The 18,983-nt window shown below is 41.8% G+C and overlaps 2 protein-coding genes across 8 annotated transcripts in view; both read left to right on the top strand.

Annotated features, from left to right (window-relative positions):
* Window positions 1–3,725, top strand: part of palm1a (paralemmin 1a) — a 28,400-nt gene extending 24,675 nt beyond the window's left edge. For 5 of the 6 annotated variants that reach the window (XM_042417915.1, XM_042417914.1, XM_042417912.1 and 2 more), the window contains one exon: window positions 2,204–3,724. In XM_042417915.1, coding sequence (XP_042273849.1) covers window positions 2,204–2,820 — 617 coding nt within the window. In that variant the 3' untranslated portion in view covers window positions 2,821–3,724. Of the gene's footprint in view, window positions 1–2,203 lie in introns of all 6 variants that reach the window. The other variant, XM_042417913.1, reaches the window with a different exon arrangement.
* A 4,847-nt stretch (window positions 3,726–8,572) lies between these two features.
* The window catches only part of LOC121900645 (mitotic spindle positioning), a 12,770-nt gene continuing 2,359 nt past the window's right edge, over window positions 8,573–18,983 (top strand). The window contains exons 1-4 of one of the 2 annotated variants that reach the window (XM_042417098.1): window positions 8,573–8,639; window positions 9,508–9,673; window positions 14,948–16,195; window positions 16,376–17,471. In XM_042417098.1, coding sequence (XP_042273032.1) covers window positions 9,614–9,673; window positions 14,948–16,195; window positions 16,376–17,471 — 2,404 coding nt within the window. In that variant the 5' untranslated portion in view covers window positions 8,573–8,639; window positions 9,508–9,613. Of the gene's footprint in view, window positions 8,640–9,507; window positions 9,674–14,947; window positions 17,472–18,983 lie in introns of both variants that reach the window. The other variant, XM_042417097.1, reaches the window with a different exon arrangement.

Genomic DNA, 18,983 nt, shown 5'->3' with positions numbered 1-18,983 from the left:
GAGTATACTCTCGGGGGTGTCCACAGGTTTGGAAGGAGGCCAAGATCATCCCATTACCTACAAATGCAAAAAACAATCTTCCAGTTGCAAACAGTTGCCCTGTAAGCATTCTGTAGGTTCTAGCAAAAATCATCTTTAATCAAATAAAGAGCTATTTTACTGAATACAGACTTTTAACATGCTTACATGGATGGGTATTCAATATGCACAGATAGTGGATGACTGTCTAATGGATATTAACAACAAGAAACTTGTGGGGCCAGTTTTACTAGACTTTAGTGCAGCCTTTGATATTATTGATCATTGATTACTACCAGAGAAACTTACAGCCTACAGCTTCTCTTCCTCTGCAGTGACCTGGTAAAAGACTTATTTATCCAATAGAACACAGATAGTTTTTTAATGGTGGCCTATCTGGTACTAAACATGTACAATCTAGAATATCACAAGGTGCCTTAGGCTGCTAATGTTCACAGTCTTCACATATGACTTGCCATTAGTCCTGGACAGGGCCAAGGTGTCCATGTATGCTGATGACACAACATTGTACATGTTAGCTATTACTGTGGAGGACTTGTCTATAGCTCTGAACAAAGACTTACAACTAGTATCAGACTAGGTCATAAATAACAGAAAGAGACAAAGTGTGTTGTATTAGGTTCACAATATATGTTACAGTCAAACCCAAAGCTCAACCTACCACTGAAAGGAATAAAAAACTGAACAGGTGAAAGAAACAAAACTGCTTGGTGTCACATTGGACAGTCATCTATCATGGTCAACTCACATAGACAACATAACCAAGATAATGAGGAGGTGTGCTGAGTTCTTAACATCAACCTCTGTGGTCCAGGTTATCCAGGCACTGGTTCTCTCCCATCTTGACTATTGTCCTGCTGTGTGATCAGGTGCAACAAAAAAGGACTTGAGAAAACTACAAGTAACCCAAAATAAAGCTCACAAACATTTGCATAAATGCGTATTATGACTTAAGGTAGAACAAAGATTGCTAGCTAGTTTCAGTTTATTTTTAGGAACATGTCTGTCAGCAGAAAACCTAATTGTTTCTACAAATTACTTCATTACAATAGTTATGGACACAACTATTCTACCAGGCAGGTGGTAATTGAATGTTATACAGTGCCTATGCCTAAATCTAACGCAGTGAAGAAACCAGTTATGTACAGACCCTGGTCCATATGGAACTCTGATCCTCCCACAGTCATAGAAATTAGTAAGTTCCAGTTTAATAATGTTAAACTATTATTATTATTAGTATTGTGCTATGTATCATCATAGTATTATAATAAGATCATTGTATAATGTGCTAGAGACTATCTACCCTCTGTCACTGTGGTGTCATCCACAAGTTAACCTCTCTATTGTCTAATCAGAGATGGCACTTTCTTTCATTTCTTTTCTTCACTATTTTACCTACGTTTTGTGTTTTTTTTATTATGATTTTAATTGTTATTGTTATTTTCTTTTCATTTTATCTTGATTTTTATTTTCATCCACCACTGAAAATAGTCCCCAACAAATGAAATGCACCATTTCCTCCTGTTTGTTTGTTTGTTAAAAACTACAGTGACTATATATATATATATATATCTGTGAGCTGTTTATAAAGATTTATGTCTTCAGTAGGAACACCCACCTAAACTTTATATACAACACTTAAACAAGCAAGAATGGAGCTAATTTATATGAAAAGTCACAACATGAAAAATGCTTCAGCTGGATTAATGAGCTTTTGGTTTTGAGTCATGTCGGGTGTTTGGACTCTGATAAACCTGCCTGCAGGTCTAGTTTCAATATGAAACTTTATATTTGTTAAGAGTTTTTAAAGATCTTCAGTAGGAACTAATAAGCTTGTAGCTGAGATACGCTGAAGTGTTGAGAGACGGACTAACACATTGTTGGTTTGAGTCTGTACATGAGATTAAAGGAAAATAAGAAAAATACAGAACATAGAATCTGGATAAAGACCTGGAGTTTGATTTTTGAGTTAAATATAAATCTCAATATCAGCCAGAGAAATTCTTATCAGATACTTTCCTCATATTGCTCAGGTCTGTGACTGTAGTGTCCTCGTGGTATTTTCAGACCTCCAGCTGGTTTGTATTGGTCCACTTCTGTCAGCTGAGACAGCAGTGAGTCCTGATCGGGTATCTGATCCTGGTTCTGTCTCTCTGTCTCTCAGTGGTCCATGAGATGAACGGTGAAGACGCCGTCCTGCTCAGCTCCTCCGAGGTCGAGGAGCTCATCCACAAAGCTGACGAGGCTTCGATGATGTCACAGACCATCGCCACGGTGACCTCGCTCCCAACCGCGGAGGTGCAGGAGGAGGCGGGGCCAGAGCCACAGCAGGTGGCGACAGAGATCACCGGGTTGGAGGCCAAACCGGAGAGCGAGCTGGGTGTGGCCGAGGCCAGCGAGGAGAAGCCAGTCACCATGGTGTTCATGGGATACCAGAGCGTGGAGGACGAGGACGAGACCAAGAAGGTGCTGGGGCTGCGGGGGACGGTGAAGGCCGAGCTGGTGCTCATCGAGGACACCAACGGGAAAACCTCACCAGAAGGAGGGAAGGAGGAGGCTGCACAGACAGCAACCCCGTCCCCCAACTCCACAACCCCGCCCCCAGTCTCCACAGCCCCGCCCCCCACCTCAACAGCCCTGCCCCCAGCCTCCGCAGCCCCCCCAGCCTCCAAACCTCCAGAGACGGCTGCAGCGAGCAACGGGGAGACGAGGGAGGCGGAGGGAGGAGTGGTGCAGATAAAGAAGGAGAAGCAGCCGTGTAAGTGCTGCAGCATCATGTGAGCCTGCAGGGGGCGCTGCTGCTAAATCTAATCACATAAAAGGACAGAGATGCTCCAGGACAAAAAACTACAGGAACTAAACTCCACCCACTGCCTACAGCCCCGCCTCTAACAACATGACATCACTTCCTGTTTCTTCATTCTCATGTTTTATAAATCTTTCTTTACTTTTTCTATTTTCTTGAAGCCTTTTTAATTTTTGTATCCCTCATGTTTCCAGCCGTGTTGTGATGAGCATCTGACTAGCATTAGCATTAGCCATGCAGATTTGTAACCTTTAACCTCATCTCTCTCTTTATAAGCTCTAATATAAAGCAGTGAATTGATTTTAGAGTTGTATTTATTTGGTTTTGTAAGTTTGTGCAGATTCTGCGGCTGCAGATTTTGTTTCTGCAGATTCTTTCAGCTTTTTTGGGGGTTTTATAAAAGAAAAAAATAAAAGTGACATGACAGACGAGTCGACTCAGTGATGAACAGAAGAACTCAGTGACGTCATTACCTCCATCATCCTCCATCACATCACATGACCTCACTTTCTGTTTCCTCCACCTGCAGCTTCAAACACGCCAGATCTTATTAATCATTTTGACTTTTTTCTTTTATAAAACCAAAGATGTTTTTCCTTCCTGACAGTCAGCTGACCGATTATCAGACTGTTTTCATTTCATTAATGCCCTCTAACCAATCAGCTGCACACATACATGAGACCAAAATTGTAATATAAAGGCTGTGGATCCTGAACCACGATGACTTTATGCATAAACAAGGGACTGCCAGAAAGTAAGTTTCTTGTGAAAGTGTCAGAAATCCTGTAAAAGTTCCAGAGAACAAAACAGTAAAGCAGTAAGAATTAAAAACCTTTGTCAACCTAAAAATCTATTTTTTTGCCTTTTGTACAGATCAACAACACGATACAGCTACAGACAAAATACCAATCAATACACACTGCGTGCATTTCCATCCACCTGATTTATTCTGATTTTCAATTTCTGCATAAAAAAACAAAACAAACAAAAAGAAATCAAAGTGGAAAAAAGTGGAAACGTAGAAATCTTGGAAACAAACATCAGATCTGTGTGGAGCGATGATGAGGAGACTAACCTTCCTCAAATCAATACATGAGACAAACAGAAATGTCATATTTCCATCATGTTTTCCATCGTTTGAGCTTTAGACTGTCGCTCTTTTAATGACGTCATCTGCAACAGTTTAATGGTACGACTTGAGAATTAGCGCCACCTGCTGTTTATCTGCTAATATTCACACAACAGGAGTGGATGGAAACAAGACTACACTACATTTTACTTTGATGATTTTCTGGAAATTCTGTCAAAATTGGTTCAACATTTGAAACGTGATAAATAACTGCCTCAAATCAAAGAAGATACTTCAAACTATGACAATTCTATAATGTTTGTTTCATTAAGAGGTCAAAGAAGACTCTTGGTAAACTAAATGTTATTCTGAGTGTATTTCTTAGATGAAAAGTCAGAGGATCAAATTAATAATTCATCCTGATGGGAACATGAATAAATGAAACTAATTTCATGTCAATACATCTGATAGTTGTTGAGATATTTCACCAACAGACAAACATGATCATCCACAGAGCTGCTCGCTAAAAGCAGGACTCACACAGACAGAGTGTGAGTGAATTATTCTGACCAGAGTCCATTAAAAATCCAATACAGCTCATTAATTTATTCCTCCCTGACTGTTCTGCTCTCTGTGCTGGGAGTGACCATATTGTTTGTGATTCAGCAACAATCCATCAAAATGTGCTGCAGTAGAGTTATGGAGTTGGAGGAAATGTTTTAGGCGCCACTGAGTCAGCAGATAAATCTGAGGGGTGGTGAGATGATTAATGGGAGAGGAAAGAAGAAAAAACAAAGTTCTGATACACAAATCTGTTTTCAGTTTTTGGACTTTTTCTCTAATCTTTGATTTTTGCTGAAATATTGGATCATTTGAACATTTATTGAAATGAAAGCATGTGAGAAGTTTAGAGGGAAAAATCACTATTTGGTGGAGCTGTTAACAACTCATAGACATGTGAAATGTGACCCCGACTACACACTGCTTTTTGTAAGACGTCAAAAGACAAAAAGGTTGGAGGGTTGCTCTATACTCTGCTCAAACTATCTGTTCTCTTTATTTCTCAGACCTGCAGTAACTGATGTTTGTCCACAACATCTGACATATTATCATCTTATAAAGTAGCTGTGTTAGCTAACAGCTGCCGACTTCCACATCCAGCAGACACAGAACAACATGATCACGTCACTGATAATGTCAATAATTAGTTGTGGGGTTCCTCAGGGTTCTATTCTGGATCCTTTATAGTTTCAAACTGGTTAAAGCTGATATAAATTATGTTTTTGTCAACTTCTTCTCAGCAGAACGGTCTCGACATACGACATATTAGCAGCTTATAAAGACATAAACCATCATTACATTGGAGTGTTTGTGTCCAGTCTTTGTAAAATAAAGTGTAAATCATAAACACAGTAGAAGCAGGACAGTAGGCAGTTGTGAGTACAATTTCTTTTCTCCATCACGAACAGCTCGAGTGTCTCAGTTCAGGTTTGTCAGATTTCTGTAGTTTTTAAGTGACTGATCAGACATGAAGCTGTGAGACACTCTGATATGTCCTCAGAGACGGACACACATCGGGTTTAAATGGCTTCATGTCTTCCATCAACAGATCTGAACTGATCTGCTGACAGTCGCCCTGCGGACGCCACCACAAAGACGGCCAACTGAAACAGCTGCAACCCGAAACAGACACAAGCCCCGCCCACTGAAATGACATCATTAAGAGATCAGACGTCTGAGACATCGTGTGTCAAGGTGGATATTTTGTCCTAATGATGGCGAGTTCATCCTCAGCTGATTTCATGCTAATCTGCACGTTAGATTTCAGTTTCTGTCATGTATGAAATGTAAGTTTTGTCCTAACTGTGGCGCTGAAGGAAAGGTCATTGGATTGTTAAAAGCATAAAGGTTCATCCTCTGTGGAGCATGAATGTTCACAGTGTCAGTCCCCGCAATTTACATCCATTTTGGACGATTTTGCACGATTTATGTCCAGTATTTATTTGGATTTTGTTACCTTTGAAGAGAGCCAGGCTAGCAGTTTCCCCTGCTCCCACTTTATGCTAAGCTAGGCTAACAGGCTTTTGGCTGTAGCTTTATATTTACTGTACAGACATTACAGACATTACATTACAGTGAGAGAGGTTTCAATCTGAACATCTGACTCTCAGCAAGAAAGAAAGTAGTAAAGAGAAGAATATTTCCCAAAAATGTCAAACGATTCCTTTAACTTGCCTTCAGGATGCGGCTCAAAACAAAATCTCCTCCTCCGCCTGCATGCAACCAATCAACACTCAGCTAACACCGGACAGACAGACGGATTTAATGTTAAAGACAGACAGACAGAAACTGTCCTATTAGAAATAATGAAGGACCCAGACTGGAGCCCTGTGGATCTCCTCAGACTCTTCAGCTTGTAAACTTCATATATTCAGTAATAAATATCAGCCTATAGACTCTGATATGGTTTGTGTTATATGAGCATGCTGTTTTACGGTACAACTACAGTTGCTATGACCCTCAGTGGTTGTTGCTATAGAGACAACTATAGCAAACCATGGATGTTGTGGTTATATGGCATGCGTCTTAACCAGAAAAAAAGTCATAATATTATGGGGAAAAAAACTTACTGAATATTTTATGAATGAAGCTGTAATTTCATGATAAGTCAAGATAAAGTGTTATGAGAAAAAGGCTGCGTGGAGACAAAATGTCATATGATTGCATAGATTTCAATGATGCTTTATTTTACAGGTCCCTTAATGTTAATAAGTAATTTGCAGGTATTTAGCAGTTATCTTTTAGGACATTTTACAGAGAGAGTTGGTTTAGCTGGTAAATGCCCACTCATTTTATTTTGGTTCTTAAGTATTTGTTAATTGAAAAACATTCTTAATAAAGTCGACTCTTAACAATTCTTGAACTGACAGGTTTCAGTGTGTAGTTTTGTGTGTCAAACTACATATTCACATATTAGGTTGTGTTTTTAACTCTATATTTAGCACATTTCCAATCAAAGAAATTAACAGAATTAACAGTTACACAGCAGCTACTTTTAGGCAATAATCTAAAAAAAAACAACAACTAAAATGCTAATATGTTGTTTGACACACAAAACTAAACACTGAAAACTACTCATTTCTGTCATTTTTTTGCCAATTTTTTTCCAAATTAAGAACTATGTATGAACCCGGAGATAATGAGTGGGTACTTAACAAAATTATAATGTTGTAAACTAGGAGCAATTTAAAGTGAATTAAAAAACAAACATCTCAATAAAACATTATACCAAATAAGGATCAAATAACTTTACTGACTAGTCATACCTACAATATAAAATATCATCAGGCAGGTTATGTTACAGCTGGTGATGCAACAACGACTTCCTGTAGATTGTGTTTGAATCCACAGCGCTGCAGATGTTTCCTAGCAACAGATTTACACGTTACTAAAGTGTTTACTAGATAAGACATTTCTTAACTTTTAACGGTGCAGCCTGATTCAGTCAATCTCTAGTTTGGAGGAAGGGAAGGATTTATCTCCTGTTCCCCTGGATACCACAGTTAGCCACGCCCACTCCGTCTCTGTGGGCGGGGCTTGTCTCTCAGCAGGGTCAGACGCTCCATGCTGTTTTATTTATGTGTCTGCCTTTAAAACAGAGAGAACAACTTCTGTTCAGATGGAAACTAAATGGCTCCATATATCAGCTGCTGGACTTTAACGTCCTGAACTACGGCAGCCTGCAGAGTTCAAACCGACAAAAGGAAAAAACAAAACATGATGACTACTTTCATTTATGGTCATGAATCACGTTTCTTTGTGTGAGATTAAAAAAAACAGAAGCAGTGGGATGTACAGCAGTCACCTCCTGTTGTCATGGTAACCTGTTGACTGAGGCGTGGCGCCTCCTGCAGGAAACAACATGAACAACACGTCAAGTCGTCCTGCTGCACAGGAAGGAAACGTTTTATTTACATCCATTATATTATTTACATTAAATTATAGAAACTTCTTACTGAACTTAAAATAAACACAAAGACTAAAGTCATGTGATCAACTGAGAGAAAAACTCAGCAGCCAGACTGTGTGTGTGTGTGTGTGTGTGTGTGTGTGTGTGTGTGTGTGTGTGTGGTCCAGGTATTCCTCACGTTGTGGGGACATAAATCTGTTTACACAGTCATGTTGTGGGGACTCTCCTCCCTTATGGGGACAGAAAGCAAGTCCCCTGAAGATAAATCATTACATTTAGGTTGAAGACTTGGTTTAAAGTTAAGGTTAGTTTAGGGTTATGTTAAGGTTAGTTTAGGGTTATGTTAAGGTTAGTTTAGGGTTATGTTAAGGTTAGGGTTAGGTTTAGACATGTGGTGGTCATGGTTAAGGTTAGGATAAGTCTTCATGAAATAAATGTAAGTCAATGTAATGTCCTCTGAAGTGATGGAAACATGACTGTGTGTGTGTGTGTGTGTGTGTGTGTGTGTGTGTGTGTGTTAGGTGGGCGTGGTCAGTCATTGTGTGTATGTTTCTGTTGGTCAGCAGCATTCCTGACAAATTCTACTGCTCAGCAACACACACACACACACACACACACACACACACACACACACACACACACACACACACACACAATAACACACACACACACACACACACACACACACACACAGTAACACACACACAAACTCTCAGCCTGTGTGATCAGTCCTCCATCAGCTGGTGAACCTGCAGGTGAGTCCATATTCTGTCTGTTTCTGTGTGTTCTTACCTGTGTGACATCATCACCATCACCGTCAGCTGATCAGCTGATCAGTTTAGGAACTAAACGGTATGAAACGAAACTCTACAATATAATACAATATGATACAATATGATACAATATGATATGAAATGATACGAGATGAGACAAGACGAGATGAGACAATATTATATAATATAATGCTCATACTTACAATACAATCATTTAAAATACGATAAGATGAAGAAGCTGCAATAAAAAATTCAATTAAATCCAAATTTTGCACTTGAGTAAAGTATCTGCAGCATGAAATATTGTTTTTGTTGTTCAGTTGAGTCAATCTGAGTCTAAAACATCATGCAAATCAAACAGATGTTTGTCTCTGACTGCAGCCTGTACTGATGATGATGATGATGATGATGATGATGATGATGATGATGATGATGAAGCTCTGTCTCTGGTAAACAGATGACACTTACACTAAATAAAGCATCATAATCAGCGGCTAAAAAGATTATTTTATTATTTCAGTGTTCAGATTATTTAAATGTTTTGTTTTCTCATTAAAATGTATGTTTGGGTCCTTTAATCTGAAGAGAATTAACAGGAAGATGTAAAAGAACAAACATCACTGAACTGTCTGCCTGTCTGTCATCTGTCTGTCTGACTGTCTGACTGTCTGTCTGTCTGTCTGTCTGTCTGACTGTCTGTCTGTGTGACTGTCTGTCTGTCATCTGTCTGTCTGTCTGTCTGTCTGTCTGTCATCTGTCTGTCTGTCTGTCTGTCTGTCTGTCTGTCTGTCTGTCTGTCATCTGTCTGTCTGTCTGTCTGTCTGTCTGTCTGTCTGTCTGTCTGGCTCAGGGTTGATGGTGATTGGTTCCTGCTGGCTGTGGGGTCTGACTGACATTATCATCCTCATCCTTCATCATTATCCAGACCAGAACCAGTAGGAACCAGTCAGACCAGGATGTTCAGGTACACGGCTCCCTGGCAGGTTCTCTGTCACAGTCTGGATCAGGACTCCAAGGTGAGACGACGTGTGTTCAGAGTCAGTGAGCAGCAGAGTACAAACCACACGCATGTTAACATGTTTGAAGGAAAATATTACAGATGAACATCGTTAATCTCATGAGATACAGAATGAAGTCATTCACACACAGAGAGGAAGAGGAGCTGAGAGGATGAAGAAACAAATGATTACAGACAACATAATGCAAGAAGAACAGTCAACAATACTCCTCTCTGATTGGCTGAAATTTAAGGTTCAATTATTCAGTAAAAGTCCTGCATGAAAAATCCTCCTGCAGTAAAAGTACATAAGTATTATGAGCTTGATGTAGTTAAAGTATTGCAGTAAAAGTACATCAGTATTATGAGCTTGATGTAGTTAAAGTATTGCAGTAAAAGTACATAAGTATTATGAGCTTGATGTAGTTAAAGTATTGCAGTAAAAGTACATAAGTATTATGAGCTTGATGTAGTTAAAGTATTGCAGTAAAAGTACATAAGTATTATGAGCTTGATGTAGTTAAAGTATTGCAGTAAAAGTACATAAGTATTATGAGCTTGATGTAGTTAAAGTATTGCAGTAAAAGTAGTGGTTTGGTCCCTCTGACTGATATATTATTATATATGACATCATTAGATTATTAATAGTGAAGCATCAGTGTTAGAGCAGCATGTTACTGTTGTAGCTGCTGGAGGTGGAGCTAGTTTACACTACTTTATATACAGTTAGCTAGTTTAGTCCAGTGGTTCCCAACCTAGGGGTCGGGCCCCTCCAAAGGGTCAGCAGATAAATCTGAGGGGTGGTGAGATGATTAATGGGAGAGGAAAGAAGAAAAAACAAAGTTCTGATACACAAATCTGTTTTCAGTTTTTGGACTTTTTCTCTAATCTTTGATTTTTGCTGAAATATTGGATCATTTGAACATTTATTGAAATGAAAGCATGTGAGAAGTTTAGAGGGAAAAATCACTATTTGGTGGAGCTGTTAACAACTCATAGACATGTGAAATGTGACCCCGACTACACACTGCTTTTTGTAAGACGTCAAAAGCCAAAAAGGTTGGAAACCACTGGTTTCATCTTTAACAATGTGTTGTATTTTAAAAGCTTGTTATATTATCCATTGTGTCAAATCTGCATCTGAAAAGTAACTAAAGCTGTCAAATAAATGTAGTGGAGTAGAAAGTACAATATTTCCCTCTGAAATGTAGAAAGTAGCATCACATGGAAATACTCAAGTAAAGTACAAGTACCTCAAAGCTGTATTTAAGTACCACAAATATATTTTTTGTCAAATTGAATTTGTTTCTCAGTTTATGATTCTGTTTTGATCGTTTGTCAGTTTCAGAAACTTTTGACTTTTCCAACAATTAATTTACGTTATTGTGTGATATCAGCTCATATATTCAGTAATAATTCTCATAATCTCTTAACACATTCTCATTTCAAGGGTCCACTTATTCTGTAACCAGAGCTTTCATCCACATGTTGTGGCCTTCATCACTAGTTGGACTTGCTCAGTTATTATCTCAGTCACCTGTGCAGTTTAATTATACTCACTGTACATACTGTAGGTCATGTGATAACAACGTGATCATCTCCATGACAACTGAGCAACTTCATTTGCTCATGAAGGCCATGAGATGTGGCTGAAAGCTCCAGAAATACTGTAACTGTTTGGCTTCGTGTTGACAACTTTTCTTTTGTTGAGTTAGTTATTTTAGTTATTTTGTTGACTCATCAGAACTGCAGTTGGTGACTTTTTGTCCCTCCTGAGACTCTGTACATTTGACCTTTGGTCACATTTAGACAAAAACTACAAACAAGAACAAAAGCAGCTCAGTTTGGACTCTGAGGACAGAAAGACATATTTAATCTTTTTAAAGTTTCAGACTTTGTTTTAAGATTTAAGTTAAAGTCAAGAAGTGTGTTAATCAGTGACGTACATACCTGTGTGTGTGTGTGTGTGTGTGTGTGTGTGTGTGAGTGAGTGTGTGTGTGTGTGTGTGTGTGTGTGTGTGTGTGTGTGTGTGTGTGTGTGAGTGTGTGTGTGTGTGTGTGAGGGTGTGTGTGTGTGTGTGTGTGTGTGTGTGTGTGTGTGTGTGTGTGTGAAGGTGGGCGGGGCTTGTGTGCAGTGGGAGGAGTCTCTGATAGGACGATAGAAGTTGAACTTTGTCACATCAGTCGGTTTTTATTTTTGTCTGCTGCTGACAGGAAACTGATCTCAGGTAAGAAAACCACTAAATAACAAAAATAACTTTAATAACAAAAATAACTTTAATAACAAACATCATGTTTAATATGACTGAGGGTGAAATCAGCTGGGAGACGTGTGAATGTGTCGGTAGAGACAGGACAGGACGACTTCTGTCTCTTATAATCTGACTTTTTAAAAAATGATTATTGATTGTTTTTTTATTGATCAGTTCAGGCAAAATGAATCAAACAAACATCAGAACAACTTTATGACAAAACAAAACTCCCATAAAAATATAAAGAGAGTCAAAAACAGACAAACACAGACAGACTGACTGTGGATCAGCTGGTTAGTTTGAGCTTAATTCAGTGTTTCATGTGTTGTCGTCAGTGTTCACATCATCCTCAAGGTTCATGTTGATCCACACGGCGACCTCTGACCTCTGACCTCCTGTCTGTCTGTTACTCGTGTTATTGGTGCGTTCTGAGCTGAAGTTCACTGCGTGTTTCTGCGTTTGTGTCATACAGCAGATGAGTGTTATCAGCTGACAGCAGCAGTCAAACTGCAGGAGGAGTTTCTTATCACAGACACACACATTCAAGCTAAAGGGATCAGAAACAGAGTGAAGGTGAAAACTGGAGGAAGAATTTTTTGTTGTTCGATGTGAAGCTTCAGAACACAGATGTTGATTTGGGTGTTTGGTTTGTAGGAACCAATATTTATACCAGAGGTGACCCTTTGGAGGGGCCCGACCCCTAGGTTGGGAACCACTGGACTAAACTAGCTAACTGTATATAAAGTAGTGTAAACTAGCTCCACCTCCAGCAGCTACAACAGTAACATGCTGCTCTAACACTGATGCTTCACTATTAATAATCTAATGATGTCATATATAATAATATATCAGTCAGAGGGACCAAACCACTACTTTTACTGCAATACTTTAACTACATCAAGCTCATAATACTTATGTACTTTTACTGCAATACTTTAACTACATCAAGCTCATAATACTTATGTACTTTTACTGCAATACTTTAACTACATCAAGCTCATAATACTTATGTACTTTTACTGCAATACTTTAACTACATCAAGCTCATAATACTTATGTACTTTTACTTGTAATTGAGTATTTTTATATTGTTGTATTGGTACTTTTACTGCAGTAAAGGATCTGACTACTATCTACTACTAGATCACACACACATTCACACACACATTCACACACACACATTCACACACACATTCACACACACATTCACACACATTCACACACATTCACACACACATTCACGCACATTCACACACATTCACACACACATTCACGCACATTCACACACATTCACGCACATTCACACACATTCACACACATTCACACACATTCACGCACACACATTCACACACATTCACACACATTCACACACACATTCACACACATTCACACACATTCACACACACATTCACGCACACACATTCACACACATTCACACACACATTCACACACATTCACACACATTCACACACATTCACACACACATTCACACAAATTTACACACATTCACACACACATTCACACACATTCACACACATTCACACACACACATTCACACACACATTCACACAAATTTACACACATTCACACACACACATTCACACACATTCACACACACATTCACACACATTCACGCACATTCACACACATTCACACACATTCACACACACACACACACATTCACACACATTCACACGCACATTCACGCACATTCACACACATTCACACACATTCACACACACACACACACACACACATTCACACACACATTCACACACATTCACGCACATTCACACACATTCACACACATTCACACACACATTCACACACATTCACGCACATTCACACACATTCACATACATTCACACACTGATGTCACAGTCATCAGAGCAGTTTGGGGTTCAGTATCTTGTCGAAGGACACTTTGACATGTTGACTGGAAAAACTGGGAATCAAACTGCCGATCTTCAGATTAGTGGACCTGGTCTTCCTCCGGAGCGGTTTGATCAGTGCTCACCTGTCGTATTTTATACCTGCGACACAAACATTTATATACAGTATAAAGCAGGTTTTATTCCACCTGAATCCCTGAAGACTCGAACCTGCTCTGTTTTCTGCAGCCTGAACAGTTTTACATGTTTCTCAGCAGCAAGTCTGGTTCACCAAATGGGCTAAACAGGCACCTGCCCAGGGGCCCCAGACCCCTACGCTCCCCAGACCCCCAGACCCCCAGGCCCCCAGGGACCCTGAGTCATAGACATAATCTGCTGAATCAGTCTGACTCTGACAGGTCCTCCATCCTCCTCCTGCTGGTCCTGGTCCTGGTCCTGAAGAGGGACTCTGTTTGAAGACTTTAATAGTTTTAGTTTCTATTGAGCTCTTTAGTAGTAAAGTTGTGTTTTATCAAACTGAGGAACAGCTCCTATTGTTCCATCATCGGAGGACAGTCATTGTTGTCTTTAGTAATCCACTTATTGATCAGTGTATAAAGTATTGATCATTATTCTCTGAGGCCCAATTGAACATATTCAGACTCGTTTTATCACAAACACAAAGATGTGAGTTTACTATCATGAAAAACTGGAAACTAACAAATATTCACATGTGAGAAGCTGCTGCCAGAGAGTTACACAGTCTGTAAACTCTCAGTGTATACACTGCGTAAGTCAGACTCACCTGTGACATGGTGGTTGCCATGGTAACATGCCCTGGCAACACCCTGGCTTTACAGGCGACGCTGTAAACTCTGTTATCAGTGATCAATCAGCGCCAATAAAGTTTATTGACATTCTTTACATTTCCTGCAAATCATAAAATACCTGAAGGCAAAGTTCAGTCTCCATAGTAACCAACCTATTCTCTCTTGTATCCATAGTAACATGATCTCTGCTCTCTCTGTAGTAATGTCCTCTCTGTATCCATAGTAACAACCTCTCTTGTCTCCATAGTAACGTCCTCTCTGCCTCCATAGTAACAACCCCTCTTGTCTCCATAGTAACCTCCTCTCTGCCTCCATAGTGACATCCTCTCTATTGTTGCAGAGACTCTCGGCTGGCCGGCAGGATGTTCTGACTCTACAGAGTTTCCAAACATCAAGTTCTGTTCACCACCTTCCTCCATCGAAGCCTCCTCCTGCAGGTTCCACAGCGCCCCCCGCCGGCTCCACTGCTCCCCCCACTGGCTCCACAGCACCCCCTGCAGGTTCCACAGCGCCCCCCGCCGGCTCCACAGTGCCCCCTGCAGGTTCCACAGTGCCCCCTGCAGGTTCCACAGTGCCCCCTGCAGGTTCCACAGCGCCCCCCGCCAGCTCTACAGTGCCCCCTGCAGGTTCCACAGCGCCCCCCGCCGGCTCCACAGCACCCCCTGCAGTTATGGACAGCACCCCAAGGAGGTGGGTGCTGAAGCCTCTGTCCCCCCTGCTGCAGCCGTCTGACCTGCGCTCAATCGCCGGCCCAGCCCGAGACGATGATTCGGTCTTCAGCTTTGACAGCGTCTCCGTCTCTCGCAGCTTTTCCTCGGTGCAGGTCTCCTCACAGCAGGCTGACGAGTCGGGGGACGTGGTGGTCCAGGCCCGGCATGTTGCTGTGTCACAGGACGGAGGGAGCACCAGCGACGAGTGGCATCCCAGCAGCCCCAGCGGCCCCAGCAGTCCCAGCAGCAGCACAGGATCTCACTGCGGGTTCTACTCCTTCGTTGAGGACCCAACGAGTCCGGAGGCGGAGCTGAACGAGGCGTGGATGGTGTCGCCTCAGAGAGCGGTTCAGCTGGCGACACTGAAGGAGGATCAAGGCTTCAAACTGCAGACCTACAGCAGCAGCAAGAAACCAGGGAGCCTGTTCTCTGACAGCAGTGACTTGGAGTACAAACTGGACCCAAACAACCACATAGAGGCAGTTGGGGACAAAGAGGAGCAGCAGCTTCGGCAGGACATCATCCGCAGCCAGGCCCCAAAGAAGAACCTGAAGCTCGTGGAGCGGCTGAGTGCGCTGCAGGATCTGGACCTGAGCAGATCGCCGAACAAGCTGATGGAAGGTTTCAGTTTGAGCTTCAGTCCTGTCACCATCAAACCAGAACCCCCTCGCCCCACTGAGCAAGGCATCGTCGACAAGGAGCAGATCAACTTCAGCGCTGCCCGGCAGCAGTTCCTGAAGATGGAGCAGGAGCGATTGAAAGCCCCCATCCCTCTGAGGTCCTCAAAAACACACCTGAACTCATCTCTGCAGCCGGATGCTGATGTGTCCTCGTGGAGGCGGCCAGAGACAGACAACCGGGTGAAGACAGAAGACCGGGTGGAGACAGACGACCGGGTGCAGACAGACGACCGGGTGGAGACAGACGACCGGGTGAAGATAGAAGACTGGGTGGAGACAGACGACCGGGTGGTGACAGACAACCGGGTGAAGACAGAAGACCGGGTGGAGACAGACGACCGGGTGCAGACAGACGACCGGGTGGAGACAGAAGACCGGGTGGTGACAGAAGACCGGGTGGTGACAGACAACCGGGTGAAGACAGAAGACCGGGTGGAGACAGACGACCGGGTGCAGACAGACGACCGGGTGGAGACAGACGACCGGGTGAAGATAGAAGACTGGGTGGAGACAGACGACCGGGTGGAGACAGACGACCGGGTGGAGACAGACGACGGGGTGCAGACAGACGACCGGGTGGATCTTGGAGAAGACACGATGATGTTTAAACAATCTGATGAAGGTGAGACCTTCACAGAGAGGAGGGTGACAGTGTGCCAGACTGACAACAGTCTGAGCATCTTGGACGACCTGAACCTGGAGGAGATGAACGGCGGTTACGCCAGCAACAAGGGCGTTTTCAGTGACATCACTCAGCAAGAGAGCGGGGACAAATACGAGACCCCGATTGAAAGGGAGATCCGGTTAGTTCAGGAACGGGAGGAGAACCTGCGACGCTCGCGAGGCCTGAAGTTCAACAATGACCGCGTAGAGATGATCCAGATCAGAACCAAAAGTCTGCAGCCGCCGCCGCCGTCTGGCAGTGTCAGAGAGAAGAACCGGGTCAGCTTCATCATCCAGAGGGACACGCAGAGGAAGGACGACCCACAGCAGCAGGACGGAGGCCACAAAGATCCTCCACAGCAGCCGGCAGACATGAAGACAGAGTTCGACCTGCAGGACGAGGACAGGAGAACAGAAGACAGACCGTCTCCTTGCTGTCCTCACCGACACCTCGAGGACACGGGGCTGTACATCAGTCACATGACCGCAGCTCCCTCCTCCTTCATGGACTCAGAGGTCCGGGAGCGAACGACTTCCTCCTCGTCCCACTCCTCTTCCTCGTCTCAGCGGGACTCGACCCTGACCTCGCCTCGGTCCTGGAGGGAGAACCTGGAGTCCACCGGCCTGCAGTCCAGAGGACAAGGAGCTCCAGACTTCATCGAGAAGGAGATCGAGGAGGCTCTGAGACGCGAGCAGGAGCTCCAGGAGCTGAGGAGGTCCAGGGAGGAAACTCCTCTCTTCTCTCCTGCTACTCTGGTGGAACAAGCAACCAAAATGGCCGTCAGTCAGTTCTACCCGCCTGCAAACACAGGTGTGTACTCCTTATTCTGGACTCGGTGGAGGGAAACTAAAGAGTGAAGTCAGTAAGTTGGATTCAGACTGAGAAACAGAACATGTGATTATTGACAGCTGCTGATAGAGTTCATGATGACGTGATCAGTAATTAAAGTTACTCATATTAACAGATCAAGTAGATTTACTGCACTTACACACAGTATCTCCACCTTCTGCTGGTAACAGCAGCACAAACAGACAGCTTAGTTCAGGTTAGAAAAACATGATGTTCATAAAGAACAAATTTATTAACATTTAAGCAGTGATGGAAGAAGTACTCAGACCCTTTACTGCAGTAAAAGTACCAATACAGCAATTTAAAAATACTCCATTACAAGTAAAAGTACATAAGTATTATGAGCTTGATGTAGTTAAAGTATTGCAGTAAAAGTACATAAGTATTATGAGCTTGATGTAGTTAAAGTATTGCAGTAAAAGTACATAAGTATTATGAGCTTGATGTAATTAAAGTATTGCAGTAAAAGTACATAAGTATTATGAGCTTGATGTAATTAAAGTATTGCAGTAAAAGTACATAAGTATTATGAGCTTGATGTAGTTAAAGTATTGCAGTAAAAGTACATAAGTATTATGAGCTTGATGTAGTTAAAGTATTGCAGTAAAAGTAGTGGTTTGGTCCCTCTGACTGATATATTATTATATATGACATCATTAGATTATTAATAGTGAAGCATCAGTGTTAGAGCAGCATGTTACTGTTGTAGCTGCTGGAGGTGGAGCTAGTTTACACTACTTTATATACAGTTAGCTAGTTTAGTCCAGTGGTTCCCAACCTAGGGGTCGGGCCCCTCCAAAGGGTCAGCAGATAAATCTGAGGGGTGGTGAGATGATTAATGGGAGAGGAAAGAAGAAAAAACAAAGTTCTGATACACAAATCTGTTTTCAGTTTTTGGACTTTTTCTCTAATCTTTGATTTTTGCTGAAATATTGGATCATTTGAACATTTATTGAAATGAAAGCATGTGAGAAGTTTAGAGGGAAAAATCACTATTTGGTGGAGCTGTTAACAACTCATAGACATGTGAAATGTGACCCCGACTACACACTGCTTTTTGTAAGACGTCAAAAGACAAAAGGTTGGAAACCACTGGTTTCATCTTTAACAATGTGTTGTATTTTAAAAGCTTGTTATATTATCCATTGTGTCAAATCTTCATCTGAAAAGTAACTAAAGCTGTCAAATAAATGTAGTGGAGTAGAAAGTACAATATTTCCCTCTGAAATGTAGAAAGTAGCATCACATGGAAATACTCAAGTAAAGTACAAGTACCTCAAACTGTATTTAAGTAAATGTATTTAGTTACTTTCCACCACTGACATTTGAGTGAAACCAGTATCTCCCACTGATCTGAACCAAAGAGCTTTTATGAACCTTAATGTCATTTCTCGGGACAGCAGGCTTGTAAATGAAACTGTCATTGAACACAAACAGAAGACATGATGGATTATTTCTGTGCAAACTTATTTT

The sequence above is a fragment of the Thunnus maccoyii genome, chromosome 7, assembly GCF_910596095.1.
Source record: "Thunnus maccoyii chromosome 7, fThuMac1.1, whole genome shotgun sequence".
Lineage (NCBI taxonomy): Eukaryota > Metazoa > Chordata > Actinopteri > Scombriformes > Scombridae > Thunnus > Thunnus maccoyii.
This window is presented reverse-complemented; position numbering and strand designations above follow the sequence as displayed.